This window comes from Hemicordylus capensis, chromosome 1 (assembly GCF_027244095.1).
Source record: "Hemicordylus capensis ecotype Gifberg chromosome 1, rHemCap1.1.pri, whole genome shotgun sequence".
Classification (NCBI taxonomy): Eukaryota; Metazoa; Chordata; class Lepidosauria; order Squamata; family Cordylidae; genus Hemicordylus; species Hemicordylus capensis.
This window is the reverse complement of record NC_069657.1, coordinates 198,330,935-198,347,740: the sequence shown is the minus strand read 5'-3', so window position 1 is coordinate 198,347,740 and position 16,806 is coordinate 198,330,935. Positions and strand designations below refer to the sequence as shown.

At 41.9% G+C, this 16,806-nt stretch overlaps 1 protein-coding gene across 15 annotated transcripts in view; it reads left to right on the top strand.

The window, feature by feature from the left end:
• The window catches only part of LOC128332356 (dynein axonemal heavy chain 11-like), a 353,782-nt gene that overhangs the window by 174,115 nt on the left and 162,861 nt on the right, over positions 1-16,806 (top strand). For 13 of the 15 annotated variants that reach the window (XM_053266643.1, XM_053266647.1, XM_053266645.1 and 10 more), the window contains 5 exons: positions 355-457; positions 1,627-1,866; positions 3,544-3,705; positions 7,401-7,594; positions 12,022-12,184. In XM_053266643.1, coding sequence (XP_053122618.1) covers positions 355-457; positions 1,627-1,866; positions 3,544-3,705; positions 7,401-7,594; positions 12,022-12,184 — 862 coding nt within the window. Of the gene's footprint in view, positions 1-354; positions 458-1,626; positions 1,867-3,480; positions 3,706-7,400; positions 7,595-12,021; positions 12,185-16,806 lie in introns of those variants that run through there. The other 2 variants (XM_053266718.1, XM_053266727.1) reach the window with 2 other exon arrangements.

Genomic DNA, 16,806 nt, shown 5'->3' with positions numbered 1-16,806 from the left:
GGGACTGCACTTGTCTAAAGTGGTTATGTATCTCAATGGCCTTGTTTAAGCGAAGCCTACAGTGGAAATTCTCTCCTTATTATGTGAATACTTGAAAACTACTGTCATAATTTGATGAGAGGAGGCCAAACGTAGGTCCTGTCAGTCTTCAGAGTTGCTTAAGAGGCTGAGAATTACAGAAATCTTGTGTAAGAGAGCAAGGACAAAAGAAAGGTTTTCAGATCTTTTAACAGAGGGCTACATAATCAGACTTTCTTGCAGCAGCCTTCAGTGTGAAGATCTGTCAATAGGGATCTCAAACTGTGAATATACAATTGAGTTTTATTATCCCTTTGTTATTTTGTAACTACATAGGTATGACAGACAGAAACTGATTTTGAAAGAAATTCACAATTGTCAGTATGTCACGTGCATGAATCCCACTGCTGGAAGTTTTTCAGTAAATCAGCGTCTTCAGGTAGGTTGCCATAAGTGCCAAATGTGAACAAGCTGTTCTTCCTCTGAATAACATTCAAGCTATTTTAATTTTATCAGAGTGAAAATCATTAACTTTTCTGTGCACCCTGGCATTTACACATCTGGAGAGAGAGAGAGAGAAGATATATATAGTTTTGACTATAGGTCTAAAGAAGATGATCGAGCTGACTCCTGCCATGAGCACCACATGACTTATATTTCCCTATCCACACATCAGCCTCTATTGGAAGTAGCAATGCTCCATAGATGCCAGTGAGCTCCATATACAGTAGTTACTTTGATAAGGGGCAGAGCTATTTGTTGGATACTCTCTCAACATCAGTTTTTTGCAGCTTAAACATTCTATGTATTATGTGTTGAAAGTTACTCAGCATAGACTTCTGACCCCTGTGGAAGAACTATAGGTTTCTGTTTTATTACCTCTTGAGATAGAATAAAGACAGTGGACAGAGATGATTTTTATTCCTTTCTCATAATACTAGAACTTGGGGTTGCCCAATGAGAGTGATTGGCAGTAGATTCAGGACAAAAACAATAAAGTTCTTCTTCACACAAAATGTAATAAATAATATATTGGATTCACTTGCCATGGGATATGGTGGTGGCCACCATCTAGTAGGCTTAAAAAGGTGATTAGAGAGTCATTCATGGGGGATGGGTATATCAGTGATGATTGGCAGAAAAAGCAGAATAGAACTTACAAGTTCAAGAGGAAGTGTGCCATACCAGGGTGGGTGGGTAGGGAACAGCAGAGGAGTACTCTTGCCTTCGTGCCCTGTGACTGTGCTTTCCAGAAGCATCTGACTGACCACTGTGGGAGGCAAACTGCTGGATTAGGTGGAACTTTCATCTGATCCAGAGAGATCATTGCTATATTCTACTTAATAAGAGATGTTATACATTATGAGGTTCCCCTGCAAAACCTGTTTCAGTTCTTACAATCACCTTCAAGGTTTCAAATATATCAATCAATCAGTCAATCTCTCTCTCTTTCTCTTTCTCTCCACACACATTTAATTTATCTATTTGAAACCTTGAAGGTGATTGTGAGAATTGAAACGAGTTTTGCAGGGAAATGATATAGATAGATATAGATATAAGATATAGATATATATAATTTCCTGTATCCCCCCCCCGCCTCTCTTTCAGAGACATTTCTCTGTGTTTGCTGTCCACTTCCCAGGAACTGATGCTTTAGCCACCATCTATGGCAAGATAATAAATATGCATTTCCAGCAAGGAGGCTTCAGTTATAGTATATTGAAGTCTGTCAGCACACTTATTCAAGCTGCAATTTCTCTGCACCAGAAGATGACCCAGAATTTTTTACCCACAGCCATTCGATTTCATTATGTTTTTAATTTAAGAGATTTGACACGGATATTCCAGGTAATACGACTTATTATTTTGCTTATTTCTTCTTGTGTTATATTACCCATATACATTGAGCTACAAAACATGTCTGGTCTGTGCATAGAAAACAGGGTCAGGTGTTTATGAATTTGTAGTCCTATTCACATGTTAACGTTCAATGCACATACAGATTATGTATAGAGGCTGTTCTCACATGCAGCCTAACCCAGACTAGGGATCCCTCGGACTTGAACAACTACAGGCCTGTATCCAACCTTCCATGGCTGGGCAAGGTAATTGAGGGGGTGGTGGCCTCGGGCTGGCTATGGGGTGGAGACTGCCTTGGTCGGCCTGATGGATGATCTCCAATTGGGAATTGACAGAGGAAGTGTGACTCCGTTGGTCCTTCTGGACCTCTCGGCGGCTTTTGATACTATCAACCATAGTATCCTTCTGGAGCGTCTGAGGGGGTTGGGAGTTGGAGGCATTGCTCTGCGTTGGTTCCGCTCCTACCTCTCGGGCAGGTTCCAGATGGTGTCCCTTGGAGACTGCTGTTCTTCAAAATCTGAACTCTTTTATGGTGTGCCTCAGGGCTCCATAGTGTCTCCAATGTTGTTTAACATCTACATGAAACTGCTGGGAGTATGCTGATGACACCCAAATCTATTTCTCCATGTCAGCATCATCAGGAGAGGGCATAACCTCTCTAAATGCCTGCCTGGAGTAGGTGATGGGCTGGATGAGGGATAACAAACTGAGACTGAATCCGGCTAAGACAGAGGTACTCATTGTGTGGTGTCGGAACTCGAGATATGATTTTGATCTGCCTGTTCTGGATGGGGTCACACTTCCCCGGAAGGAACAGGTACGCAGTCTAGGGGTGCTTTTGGATCCGAGCCTCTCCCTGGTCTCCCAGGTTGAGGCAGTGGCCAGAAGTGCCTTCTATCAGCTTCGGCTGATACGCCAGCTGCGTCCGTTTCTTGAGGTGAACGACCTCAAAACAGTGGTACATCTGCTGGTAATCTCCAGACTGGATTACTGTAATATGCTCTATGTGGGGCTGCCCTTGTACGTAGTCCAGAAACTACAGTTGGTCCAGAATGTGGCAGCCAGGCTGGTCTCTCTGTCATCTCGGAGAGACCATATAACTCCTGTATTGAAGGAGCTACACTGGCTGCCGATATGTTTCCAGGTAAAATACAAGGTGCTGGTTATAACCTATAAAGCCCTAAACAGTTTGGGCCCTAATTAATGTTTTAATGGTTTTAATGATGTTTTAAAATATTATTTTAAAATTTTTAAATTGTTGTAATGTGTGCCCCCCCCCACCCCATTTTTGTCTTAACGAATGTTTTACTTTGGTTTTATTCTGTTGTAAAACGCCCAGAGACATATGTTTTGGGTGGTATAAAAATGTTTTAATAAATAAATAAAGAAATAACACAACACAAAAATTATCGATAGTAAGTGTAGGAGGGAAAGGAATCAATGTTCCTGGGGCATTCACAGTACCTCATTATAAGCAATGTGTTGCTTTTAACTGCAAATCATTAATTGTCTATCATATGTGCACATATTATGAATAACAAATTTATGCCTTTTTCATGTCACAAGAGTACAGTTAATTGAATGGCACGTTTTAACTAACAGGAACTTATGGTATGATGTTTAAGAAAGATAATGTGAAGATAAACATCCCAAACTCTTGTGTAGGGAATGCTTTTTGCTACACCAGAATGTGTGCGGTTTCCTATTGATTTGGTTCATTTATGGCTTCATGAATCATCCCGAGTCTACTCAGATAAACTTATGGAGGAAAAGGATATTGACCATTTTAACAAAGTGCTCATTGATACAGCAAAAAGGTATTTTGAGGTATGCCTGAGCATAACTTTAACTATAAAAATATTCCTCTCTGAAAATATTCATCTCCAGAATAATTATTAATGAATTGCATTGACTAAAGTAATAAAAGTGTGCTGAATGGATCTGTTTGATTCTATTGAAGATTTTGTTTTGACTTTTGCGCTCCACCCAACTGCCTTGAAGTTCATTTTTTGAATGAAAATGATAGGAAGGAAACTATTTAAAAAGTTAGCCCAAGTCGCATCGGTGGTGATTAGGTGTTGGAAGTTGATGGGGATATTTGCAGTAAATGTGACTTCACCACTTTTCCACTGAATGTCCTTCTGAATATTGTCATTGGTCCAGAAAAGAGAGAGAGAGAGAGAGTAGGAGAACTACAGGGTGGTTGTCCACTTGATTGATGTGTGATAAGACTCTGTCATGACAGTTTTAAAATGTACAGCGGGGTTTCCAGATGGTGATGTATTCTAGCCTGCGTGCAAATTATGAAAAAAAAGTAAAATGAGAAATTCATATTACATTCAATGATGTGATGTAATGTAATATTGTCAGTGCTATCTGCTGGCAATCTGAGGCAATTCATGAAATGACTGTGGGTTTGTTTTTTCAAATTAGAATAAAAAGAGTTTGAAAAGACACAGCTGTTTCATGGATTGTCTCAGTTTGCCAGCAGGTGGTGCTAAAAATATTATGTGACATCTTTGTATGTGGTGTGGATTTCCCATTTGTAGACTTGGAAAGAATATTCACCAATGCATAAATTGGAACTGAAGAGAATATTTCAGAGAATTATTCTATCCATTCTATTAAATGCACTAGAGGATATTCTTTTCCAGGTCCATGCAGAATAAAATGGGTTTTTGCATCATAATTGCTCCATACTGTCTCCAGTGCTTTTTAATATCTACATCAGGAGATTTGGTGCAAGGTGATATCAGTATGCTGATGACACCCAAACCTATATCCCCATGTCAACATCTTCAGGTGAAGGCATAACCTCCCTAAATGCCTGCCTGGAGGCAGTGATGGGCTGGATGAGAGATAACAAACAGACTGAATCCAAATAAGATGGAGGTACTCATTGTGCAGGGTCAGAACTCGGGAGACAATTTTGATCTTCTGGTTCTTGAGGAGGTCACATTTCCCCAGGAGGAACAGCTTCTGGATCCAAACCTCTCCCTGTTGTCCCAGGTTGAGGCGGTTGCCAGAGGTGCTTTCTGTCAGCTTCAGCTAATATGCCAGCTGTGTCCATTTCTCAAGATGGATGACCTCAAAACAGTGGGATGTATGTTGTAAGCTCTGGACTTGACTACTGCAACACGCTGTATGTGGAGCTGCCATTGTACATAGTCTGGAAACTGCAGTTGGTACAGAATGCAGCAGCCAGGTTGGTCTCTGGGTCATCTCAGCAACTACACTGGCCACCATTAAGTTTCCAGGGAAACTACAAGGTGCTGGTTATAACCTATAAAGCCCTAAACAGCTTAGGCCCAGGTTATTTATCTTCTTCTACATGAGCCCCATCACCCATTCAGATCACCCAGATAATTACCACCAGTTTGTCTGGTGCCTGGACAGGGACGAGCCTTCTCTGTTGCTGCCCCAAGACTCTGGAATGTGCTCCCTGCTGAGGTAAGAGCCTCCCCATCTCTGACAACTTTTTAAAAGTCCTTAAAAACCTTTTTCCACTACCCAAGCTTTTTAACTTGTTTTTGGTTTAAAATTGTTTTAAGGTTTTTATTTTTTGTCTTAGTTTGTTTTATGTTGTAAACTGCCCAGAGACGGAAGTTTGGGACACTCTACAAAACAAAACAAGAATTTGCACTCAGATTGGAATATGGAAAAGCCCTGGGAAAGAGTATATTATTTAAGAAATATTATGGCAGTTTTGTTGTGCCAATGTTATTGTTTATAACATGTTCTTTTCAAGCGTTAGTGCTATGAGTTAATGATATAAATAATGTTTTATGTAAGCAAATAATTGTTGGCACCAAATAATTCAGGAGTCCATTTAAAGCACAACATGGGCAAGAGAGAAGAGCTGAGTACTTACCCAATTCATGACTGTAAACCGAAACTGCTTCTCCTCTTGGAAGAAGAGCATTAAAGCTCCACTCTTTCTCTCCGTCCATGCTGCACTTTAAGACATCTCCAATCTATTGTCATTTGACATGACTTAAGGAGCGTAGGGAGCTTGGCCATGGCTGGAAGACAAAGTCCTCCAGTGGCTCCCCCACCCCCTTGGCTCTACCATTGTGTGCACAAAGTGCTCACGCCCCAAGCCATGCCCCCTGCATCTGATGTCAGATGCAAGGGGCGGGGCCAGTGCTGAGAACGGGGCCCGTCTGCTATGGCAAAGCTTCCCTTCCCCAGTTAGGCTGGCTGGGCTCCCCCCCCCCCCCCCAGCACAGCCAGTGTTTTAGTGTAACACTAGCTGGAGAGGAGAGGGGCGTGCCTCATGCTCCAAGCTGGTGAGCTCTTAATTCACTGTGTGGGGGTGTGGGAGGGGGCAAGGGGGAGCCTTGGCAGCTCCCCCAGACCCTGGCAGCCAGGGAACACTTGTCCCGCCTTGCTCTACGGTCCCTACACCCCTGCATGACTTGATTTGGGTTATGCTGCTGCAATGTCTAGTTTGCTTGTAAGTCATCTACATGCTACTCAATTGCCCCCTGTTTTATTTGGTTGCTTTAGCCATTGTGGTCTTTTGGTAGCCAGCATGACTTGTCCCCTTAGATAAGCAGGGTCTTAGCTATGGTTGCATATGAATGGGAAACTTGATGTGTGAGCACTGTAAGATATTCCCCTCAGGGGATGGAGCCGCTCTGGGAAGAGCAGAAGGTTTCAAGTTCCCTCCCTGGCTTCTCCAAGATAAGGCTGAGAGAGATTCCTGCCTGCAACCTTGGAGAAGCCACTGCCAGTCTGTGAAGACAATACTGAGCTAGAGGGACCTATGGTCTGACTCAGTATATGGCAGCTTCCTATGTTCCTATGTAATACATGGCAGAGAGTGGCAGCCAGACTGCTTTCAGCAGCCATGGCTATTAGTATTTTTGGTCTTTGCTTCTTTTGTAGAAGCATCCAAAATCACTGGTCACATGAGTGTGCTATAGAAATAGAATTATAATCACTCCATAGTTCAAGCCACCTTTTATGCTTGAGCTAGGGAGCTGGGATAGGAGGTGGAGTAGAAGCATTTTAAATAAATACATAAATAAATAACAGAATAATTGGTATTCTGGGCTGGACTAACTCAAGGCTGATTCCATGTGTCACATAAAATAGCAAGGGAAGAAAAGGATGTCAATTTCAGCGTTTGTGCCCCTGTCAGAACTGAATTATGATGACCTTTTGCCCTCTGGTATGGAGCTTTCTGTGCCATGTGCCCCAGTACAACTCTCAGATCAGGGAGAGGGCTTTAGTCCTGCACACATTTACATGGGAATAAATCCTGCTGAACACAATAGGACATTTCTGAGTATTTGTGCTAGGTCCTAGCTATATGTCCAATCTTTTATATTGTATTACTGCAAGAAGAAACACTTGGAGAAAGTGCTACAATACTGTTAAACAAATTTAAATTTAGAGGGTGTCATTTAAGCATTATCTGACTATTTCTTCAAAAGCTGAAATTAGGAGACTCTGTATAGGAAAGGGTTAATGTGCAGGTTTAATGCTTGTTTGTATCTCTGTATTGTTACCACCAGGGTGTTGATGAGCACATATTTATCCATAAGCCACTAATTTACTGCCACTTTGCCCATGGTGTTGGAGAACCTCGTTACTTTCCAGTATCTGATTGGAAAAAGCTGACCAGAATTTTAACAGAGGCATTAGAGCACTACAATGAACTCCATGTGGCAATGAACCTTGTTCTCTTTGAGGATGCCATACAGCACATGTAAGTTTCCTTGTTTGGGGCATGAGTGAGAGGTGCTTCCATGCAGGCAATCACTGAAGTGCAAATTCATTTAAGAATGACCTGTTATGTTCTTTAAGAATGGACTCATGTTGAGGTTTAGAAAAATGCAGGTGGAGCTCTGTAAGTGACCAGGTCTAAGCCAGGCTTTTAGCACCAGCTCACGATAGAACTATTTCAATCTTCTCATCCGTTAAAAGTTTCAAGAAGCCCAGATCTGCTCTAACCTGTTGGCTCCTGCTCTGTGTGACCAACAGGTATGCTGCTGATGTTGTCAAATCCACAGTAAAGCCCAGAGGCAAAGAGGAGCATGACCTGTAAGGCTATTTTAAGGTTTATCTTCCTGGATATTACATTGGTTTCAAATATTTTACATTTCTTGACGTGTGTCCCATGGGGCGGCGGTGGGGGGGGAGAATGGTTTAAAATCACTCTAGAGATTTCTGAAAGAATGAAAAATATCAGTTCCCTTTCTGTAGTCTGTATTCTCTTGGATCCTATGGCATGTCTGGTCTGCAGATTGTTGGTTTCATTGAAGCTACTCTTTTGCAAGGTTAAAAAAAATGAAGAAAGAATAAAATGAGGCATATTTAAATGTTCTAAATCCCACTATTTATATCATAATCCCATTATAGTTTCTTCTCCATATCCCATAGTATAGTATCATGGTAACTTTAGGGTTAACCACTTCACTTCCCTAATGTTCACATTGTTCCTTGGGTTTCCTGATTTCCTTCCACAGCCTCCTGAGGGTGCAGTTGCACATTACACAATAGACCAGCTTCAGACATAGTGATGAACTGATGGTTCAGAGGAGCAGCTGGAGCCCCAGGTGCAAGCATGAGCCCTGCTTCCAGTCTCAGGAATGAAATGCCAAGACTGAGCATATCATGCATCCCACAAATCTTGGTATATCCTACCCTACTTGTGGCCTCCTGACATCTGCCCCTCGTTTAAAATCTAAGTTACAGGCATTGGGTTCTGTGTCACAAGTATGGATATCCTGAGATTGGTGGGTTCTCACAGCATGCCCAATGTTGGCATATTGTTCCTGAGACTGAAAGTAAGCCTAACACATGTGCCCAGGTTTCTGGCAGTGCCATCAAACTGCTGGTTTGGCATTATGTGTGACGCTTGCTAAACTATAGGTTGCCCATTGGCTGCTTCTCCTAGGGAGAGGTATCTTCAGGAGAGGAAACTGGAATGGAGAAGCAGGGGTGTGTGTGTGTGTATGCACGTGCGCGTGCCCCTTCCCATCTGCCCCTTCTTTACTCCAATAGCCCTCTAAGCTCCTTCCCCTGCAACGGGGTTCCAAATGCACATTTGGAGAGGCTAATGTATATTTTGTTTTGTCAGCAGGGAAAGCAGACTTGAAAAACAATTTGGAACAGAATAAACGTAAGCAGGAAAGGGTTATGTAGAATAAAAGTTAGTAAGAAAGGGTTATTCCCATGCCTCCATTCTAGATCTTTCTCCCAAAGATGGTTTTCCTTGGAAAAGCAGCCATTGGCTTTTCCTTTGGAAAAACAGCCCATATGCATATAAAATATCATTCTGCCCTTAATACTGATACAAACATCAGATATGATCCAGCCAACATGAAGCATGTAAGACTCATAGTTTCAGTGGGAGAGTACGTTTGTATAAGTTCCCCATCAAACCTCTAGGGTGGACAGCAAAAGCTGGATGGGAAGCATACTGGCTTCCAATTTGAGCAACGCCATCCCATGATTGGCTCACACCTGCTGCAGGGCACCAAATAGCTCTCCCTTACCCAATGGCATGCAAAATGCCATGCCTCTTACCTGGAGGCAGCACCCATGCCACTTACCAGCAATGTTCATTCACACTGTGCATCCTGAATTTAAAAAGGAAGAGGGAAATGGAGAAGAAGAGGAAACATGGAGGTGAGAGGTGGTGAGCTAGAGCATCTCCTGGGAGATGCCACCACTCCTCTCCTCCACACTTCCTGCTCTGTCCCTCTCTTCTTTTTAAATTCAAGGAGTGGTGTGCAGAATGAGGAGGAGGAGGAGCAGTGATGGCAGGCTGTAGAGGCAGGTGAAAGTGGATGTGTGGTAGCCCTCGGCCCTCACCAATCTACCAACTTAGGCAACTGCAATGAGGCAGGCCTGCATTTGTGGTAATTGTTAGCATGCTGGGATTTGCATGCATCCAAAGAAGAAAAAGTAAAAGAGAAGGTCTACCAGTGATCCCTCCATATGGCTGCACTTCTGCAAGCCTCGATCATGCCCTATGATTCTGATCTCTTTTTTTTAAAAGGTTTTTTTAAATTTAACATTGTGATAATCTGATTCTGATTAAATTTATCAGATTAGATTTAAAATTCAAAAAAGGTATCAGATTTAGCAAACATGAATGTTTTTTAAACAGGCATTTTCAATTGCTACACTGCCTTGTACCAATTTAAAGAACACCACCATACTGATATATAGTCTGTTCAATCTGAGCATATGTAATCTACATGGTAATGGTGGAATTGTTTCCCAGAGAGTTTCTAAAGACCCTTCTACTGGGATCTGGAATAGAAAGCAAATTAATTTTTCATCTTGTTTTGTTTTTTTGTTAATCAAGAAAAATGTACTTAATTACTCTGGCAGGAAGTCAGGCATGTAGAGGCTGAGCTCAGCCTGAGGCCAGATGTCAGGGTAGTCTGAGCTAAGGAAGCTTCAGTCCCAGCAGAGAATAATCTAATCAATTGTGGTAGCTAAAAGAATCTTATTCTGCTGAAAATGTCACACTCCTGTGTAAGAAACCTCAAACCACAGAACTATTAAACCCAATGCTGACACACGTTTATTAACTCACTGCTCTGCATGCTGATGGTAAAGAGTACCATAATGACTGCACTGACAATAACTTGAACAAAGGCCCTGATCCACACACATTCACATACTTCATCACCTGGGCGCATGCAGCTGTTTACAGTATTCTACAACTGTTAAGAGGGAAGGGAAAGCCTGCCTTCAGTCCTGAAACCTCCCCAAACAATTTATCATCGCTGCCAAAGGTATTCAAACTTACTGCCTCTTTCAAGTGTGCAGCATGGACTCCCTGTGTTCACTGATTCAGGTGCAGGATGTAGAATGGATTTTAATGCAGCACTGGATCAGGATTTTTTTTTAAAAAAAAAAAATTCTTCACCATTATGGTCAAATCCTTTACTGAGATTCAGCCGTAACTTGAAATGGCTCATCTTAGCCCGGCATAGCTTGTGATACGGGTTGAGTAGACAAGCAGGTCGTGCACATGACTGTTCCCAGGGTGGGGAGGGCGGGTAAGGGGAAGGCAGGGATGGACCTACCTTCCCCCCAGACGATCGTTGAAGACCTCTTCAGCATGCCAGTGCATGCCCACACCATCCGTGCTACTCTGAGCCTTTGGATGGATAGGGCAGTATAGAAATGTAATAAATAAATCAATAAGCCTGTCAAGATCATAGCTCGCCACACCCTGGCACATGTTTGAGCAATACAGATAGTACTCTGTGCTGGTCATAGACCGTAATAAACTTTGGCAGATAGTACTGAGTGGCGAATCTAGCACGACCAGTTAACCATGGTACAAGACCAGTTAACCATGGTAACAAGGATGTAATTGTGTGGTTATTATGTTTTAAGAAAATAGTTCTGTGAACTGGACCACAGTTGGGATACAGGGCTGGCTATGGAAGCAGCAGCTGTGTACCCCATACTATTAAAGGCCACCTGTATTATCTTTATAGGTTTGTTTTCCTTTAAAAAGCAGTCTTTACCCATGAGTTGTAAAGTTTCTTATGGTTTTAATGTAAATTGCATTTACATTTTACATTGATAGAGAGGGGCGTAAACCAAACTCTCAAATTCAAAGTCGCAGGAAGTTCAAGAGAGTTCCTAAAACCCACAGTTGCATTTTTTTTGCTCATGGATCTGAAGAGGTTGATTATAGGGCTTCAGATTTTTAGTTAATTTTAATAGGTAATTAATTACAGAAAACTCTAATAGCAGGTTAGATCCCCCCCCCAATTTATTGATGGGGGGAGGTGACTGAAGGGCAAACTGCTTTGCTGACTGCACAGATGCATGTGTTCCCTCCCTCATATGACATTTGATGACCTTTCCATCTTATAATTTAAATATAACATCTGCAACAGAGTACCTTAAGAGAAATACCCTTCTTTCAATATCCTCAAAAAGGCATATATCTATATACATTCTTTGATACTTTATACATGAAATTAAAATGTAATTAAATTGTTGTTGTTATGCTGCTTTTCAATTAACCAATTAAACGACTACAAAATCTTTAAATAGTTGATAGGCTTAGTTAGTTCCATGCAAATGTTGGTTACTACCCCCCACCCCCACAAATGTTTAAATCTTGGTGCAATCTAATATATTCCTTTCTTATAGTTGTCGCATCAGCCGCATTCTTGAAGCCCCCTATGGAAATGCCCTTTTGATTGGAGTTGGAGGAAGTGGAAAGCAAAGTTTGTGCCGCTTAGCTGCCTTCCTCAGCTCTCTGGAAGTCTTCCAAATAGCCCTCCGCAAAAACTATGCTATTCATGATCTCAGGGTAAGCATCAGAGAGAGTTTTGAGATTCTGACTGTATGATTTTTTATTATATCTTCTCCATGAGATTTCATCTGCCCTGAGGTCACATCTCACAAGAATGAACATTATACTGGTACAGTCGTGCCAGTATAGTGAAGATGAGGAGTATTTTCAACATACTGTACCTCCATCATAAGCCCTGAACATTATATTGCTTATAAAGTCAAATTATCCACTCAATTCCTCTGAAATCGTGCACACATCAACTAGGGGACAAGAGACACCAGTCCTCTGGATTTGCTGCAAATCCATTGCACCAAAATGACTGAGATACAGCAATTTAAGTTTTTAACTCCTAAAAAGAGGTTTCAAGGTGTTGGCAACATTTTTTCACCACAGATAATGCATATTTTTAAATGTTTTATGTTTTTTTGGCATGCCCCCAAAATTCAGGTCCATATGGGACTGGTACCGTTTGCTGATCTGAAAAACATCCATCTAGTTATTTTTGAAATCCCCATTATAACAGGGAAAATAACTAAGGGAAAGTTAGCTAATAGCATAACCGAGTCTGTCCACTGAGAATTCTGAAGCCAAAGTTGGGAGAGTCAAGTCCTGGAAGTTTTTCACACCTGGTTTTTAGTTCGCATCTCCTCCAGAATGGAGGGGGGGCGCCCACATATCAGCCAAATTTACCCAAGCTAATTTGCAAGCTGGAGCACTTAACACACAATTCAGGTTTTTACTTGCATGTAAAAGGTAAAGGTAAAGTGTGCCGTTGAGTCGACTTCAACTCCTGGCATATGAGATTATGCCTTTCAACATCTTCCTATATCCCTGCTGCCCAATATCAGCGGAGATTTGAACCAGCAATCTTCTGCTTGTGAGTCAAGCATTTTCCCGCTGTGCCACTTAAGGTGGTTAGCCCAATTTATATCCAGGGTTAAAAAATCCACTTTTTGCATTGTTTTGTACTTCGAACTCGCAGTGAAGCCTCTCATTAAACCTGTGGCAAAGCCTGCTGTCTGGGAAAGCTCCTGGCAATTTCTAGCAAGTGTTTTCCGGGTTCTGAACATAGGTCTATGAGCACTCTGGCACCTGTATAGTTAAACAACCATTCCTCCCCCTCCCTTTCCTTTCATGGGCATTTGTTTTCTCCCTCTGCCCCCTTTCTCTCATGCCCACCAAAGGTCAGCAAAGCTTGGAATAAATTATTAGATAGTAAGTCAATTGATTTTACTGGAGCTTATTTCTGAACAAATACACATAGGAATAAGGACCAGCCGAGATCTTAGGCAAGAATGTGGGTTCTCCTTTCTCCCCTTCCTCCCAGCCCCTCAGCAAAGCATAGAAGGAGGGAACCCTTCTAAGTGGGGTTCTCCCATTTATTTCTTTGGGGCTTACTTCTGAGTAGAAATGTATAGGATTTGGACCAAGGACCCCATGCTAGGAAGTTCCAAAGAAGGAACCTCAAGGAAATCCTAAAAAACATTCCCACCCAGCACCAAGAAACCATCATTATTGTGTAGACTGCTCTTGAACATGGAGGTTCTACATGAGAGCCAAACAGTCAGTGAATATGGAAGCTTCACTTGGCCATACTTAAGAAATGAAGCCTCCATATTCACAGGCAGTTTGGTTCTCATGTAGAGCCTCTATGATCAACACCACAATAATAGTTTGTTGGCACTGAGTGGGTATGGTTTCTGGGATTTCCTTGATGCACTTCTTTGGAACAAGCATGTAGCTGAGCACTGTGAGAAAGAAGATGCTGGACTGGAGTACACCTGCCTTTTCCAGCAGCATTTTGATAACTGAACCTGCAACTCTGTGTGCACACCTAGAAGGGAGTAATCTCCATTAAAGTCAGCAGGACTTGCTTCCATATAATGAGGGAAAAGTTAAACAATCCCTGAAAAGTGGTGTTGGGGGAGGGGAGAATAAGAGAAAGGTCCTTTTAAAAATGTAAGGTAAACCCACCAGCACCCCACTCAGCACACAGATTGTTCTCAAAGAATCTGACATTAGCCAAAGCATCCCATAGCACATAAGATCTGTTAGTGTATTTAAAACAAAAATGCCAATAATCCACCCTCTCCTACATTGTAGAGAATACAGCAAGAAAGAGATAGTGACTGACATGAAGAGGAACATTACTCAAAGCTATCCTACTGAAATTAAAAGAACACATTGAGGAATGCCTAATGTCCTTTTAATTTCAATGAGACTACTTTGAGTAAGCCATGATTCTATCAGCCATTAACCATTAAATGGAGGCCTGAGGCTTGAAGGGAAGAAAGCTGCTCCGTCTATGCTCAGAGGCTACGTCACTTGTCACTTTTAAAATATACTGCTTTCTGGATGGAAGGAAAAGAGACAGACACTAATAAGAACCATTCAAATATGCCATGACTTTATTAAAAGAAGAAGAACCAAGGCCAGAAGAGTTCCTGTCAGCTCCTCCGAGCTCAACTGTAGCCAGAGAACAGGCCCTGGAAAAGTGCAGGAAGGACTGCTGCTCAAGGCCTGGGTGTCCTGAGTGGAGGAAGGAGAGAGCAAAAGGAGAAGATAGAAGGGCTCCTATAGGTTTCCATCCCGCAAAAGAGACTAGACAAAGTCTTTACAACTTATATGACGCAGATGTTTAGATGGGCCCCTTAACTTGCAATTTCCATTCTTTTTAGAGCATTAATTAAAATGTAAAGCATCTTAACTCTCATCTTAAAGCGAAAGTTTTTGGACTACTGGATATCCTTAATGGGTTTTCTGGAAACCTTTTTGACCCAGTTTTACAAAAAGGGCTCTTCATCCCACTTCCCTGAGACACAGAATTCCAGAGATAGCCATATATTAATGGGAACATTACTAGAAACCTACAGTGTCTTTCTGTATTTGTAAATACAGATGAAAATTGTAGACTTCTTTAATGCGTAAATAAAACAAATAAATATAATTACAATAAATTTTGTAAATAAGCAACATATATTGCCTGACATCCAGACTAACACTCTGTGTGGTGAAAAGCATTTGGTGTGTTCTGGTTTGTTGCCTGCGTTAGGAGTCTGCATGCTCTCAATAGCTGTCGTCCAGGCTAACATTGTACATGCCGGAAAATATACAGCATGCATACATAACACGGAAGAGGCAATTTCTGAGGGTTTTGCAACTCTCAGGGACGTATTATTGGGAGGCACAATGGGCTGCAGAGGGAGATCAGCAAAAATAACCTCTCTGCCATTATGAGTGCTGTACATTTTTCAGTATATGCAATGTTAGTCTGGATGTCAGCCCTTGAGAGCAAGCAGACTCCTAAAGCACACAACAAACCAACTAATCCTGCTGCAGATCCTCAAATAGCAATGGTATGGACTCCTCATATTCCCCAAGGCTGCTTCCAGGTATGCTATCTCCAGCAAAACGCCAGATTTCTATGTTACTCTCAACTATAAGCTGCAATTAACTGTTTCTCTGCCCCTCCCACTAGCTGAAGGTTGTGACATTTCAAAGGGTGAAGAAAGATTTCCTGGTTTTAAAGAATTACATGCTCTGTATTGAACTGCAACAAAATGTTGCAGTATATCTCTGGTGTGTATGTGTTACCTGAGCCTGTGGCTAAGCATGATGAAAAAACAAATGTCGACATCAAAGACTAGAGTCCTTGCTATAATTTGGGTCTTACTTTATATGCAGATTTTATTTTTTCTGTTTTCTGGGAGTGGGGTTGTGGCAAAGGCAGGGCTGGTGTTCAGTCCCAGCTCTTTTTCATCCAGCCCTAAACTTTCAAGATTTAATGTTAAGAAGAACAGCTCTTCAGTGTGCGTGCTGCTACCGAGTAACTTAGTCTGGCTATAAGCCAGTGACTGGAGTAGCCTAAGTTACTCATGAGTAAAGGTAAGGTAAAGTGTGCCGTCAAGTTGGTGTCGACTCCTGGCACCTACAGAGCCCTGTGGTTTTCTTTGGTAGAATACAGGTGGAGTTTACCATTGTCTCCTCATTGAAATTAATGGGACAAGGAAACTTGTCCCATTAATTTCACTAGGACTGCTTATGAGTAACTTAATCTGGATGTGAGCCATGGACTGGAGTAGCCTGTTTCATCACTGTAACATTTTATGTGTGTTTGTGTTTGTGTGTACATAAAACTCAAGTTTAAGTGTAACAGTTTGGGAGGCAGGCTGCTCCAGTGATTGGCTCACATTCACACTTAGTTACTCATAAGAAGTCTTGTTGAAATTAATGGGACAAATTTATTTGTCCCACTTCAATGGGGTGATTAGTGTGAATTTTCTGAAGTCTGTCAGTCAGGCTGAGGGGAGAGGTCTGCTGAGAACAGGATGTAGCCAGCCAATCAGGAGCAGGGGAAGAGTCTTCACCCTCCTCCCTCCCCTTCTGCACAAGATATATAGATGAAGACACATCAGCTTCAAGCCAAGCTGGCAATCCTCAGATGGGGAACAAATAGCGCAGCTGCAGCATGGTGAGGCAGGAGGGCTGTGAGTACCCCATGGGAGCTCTTCAAGTAGCCCCTAGAGGTACTAGCAGTACTAGTACCATCAATTGGGAACCCCTGCAGTAGAGAAATGGTTATTCTTCAATTTTGTTGAACTGTACTCACTTTTCCAGTTTCTTTATTCTTTGTAGAC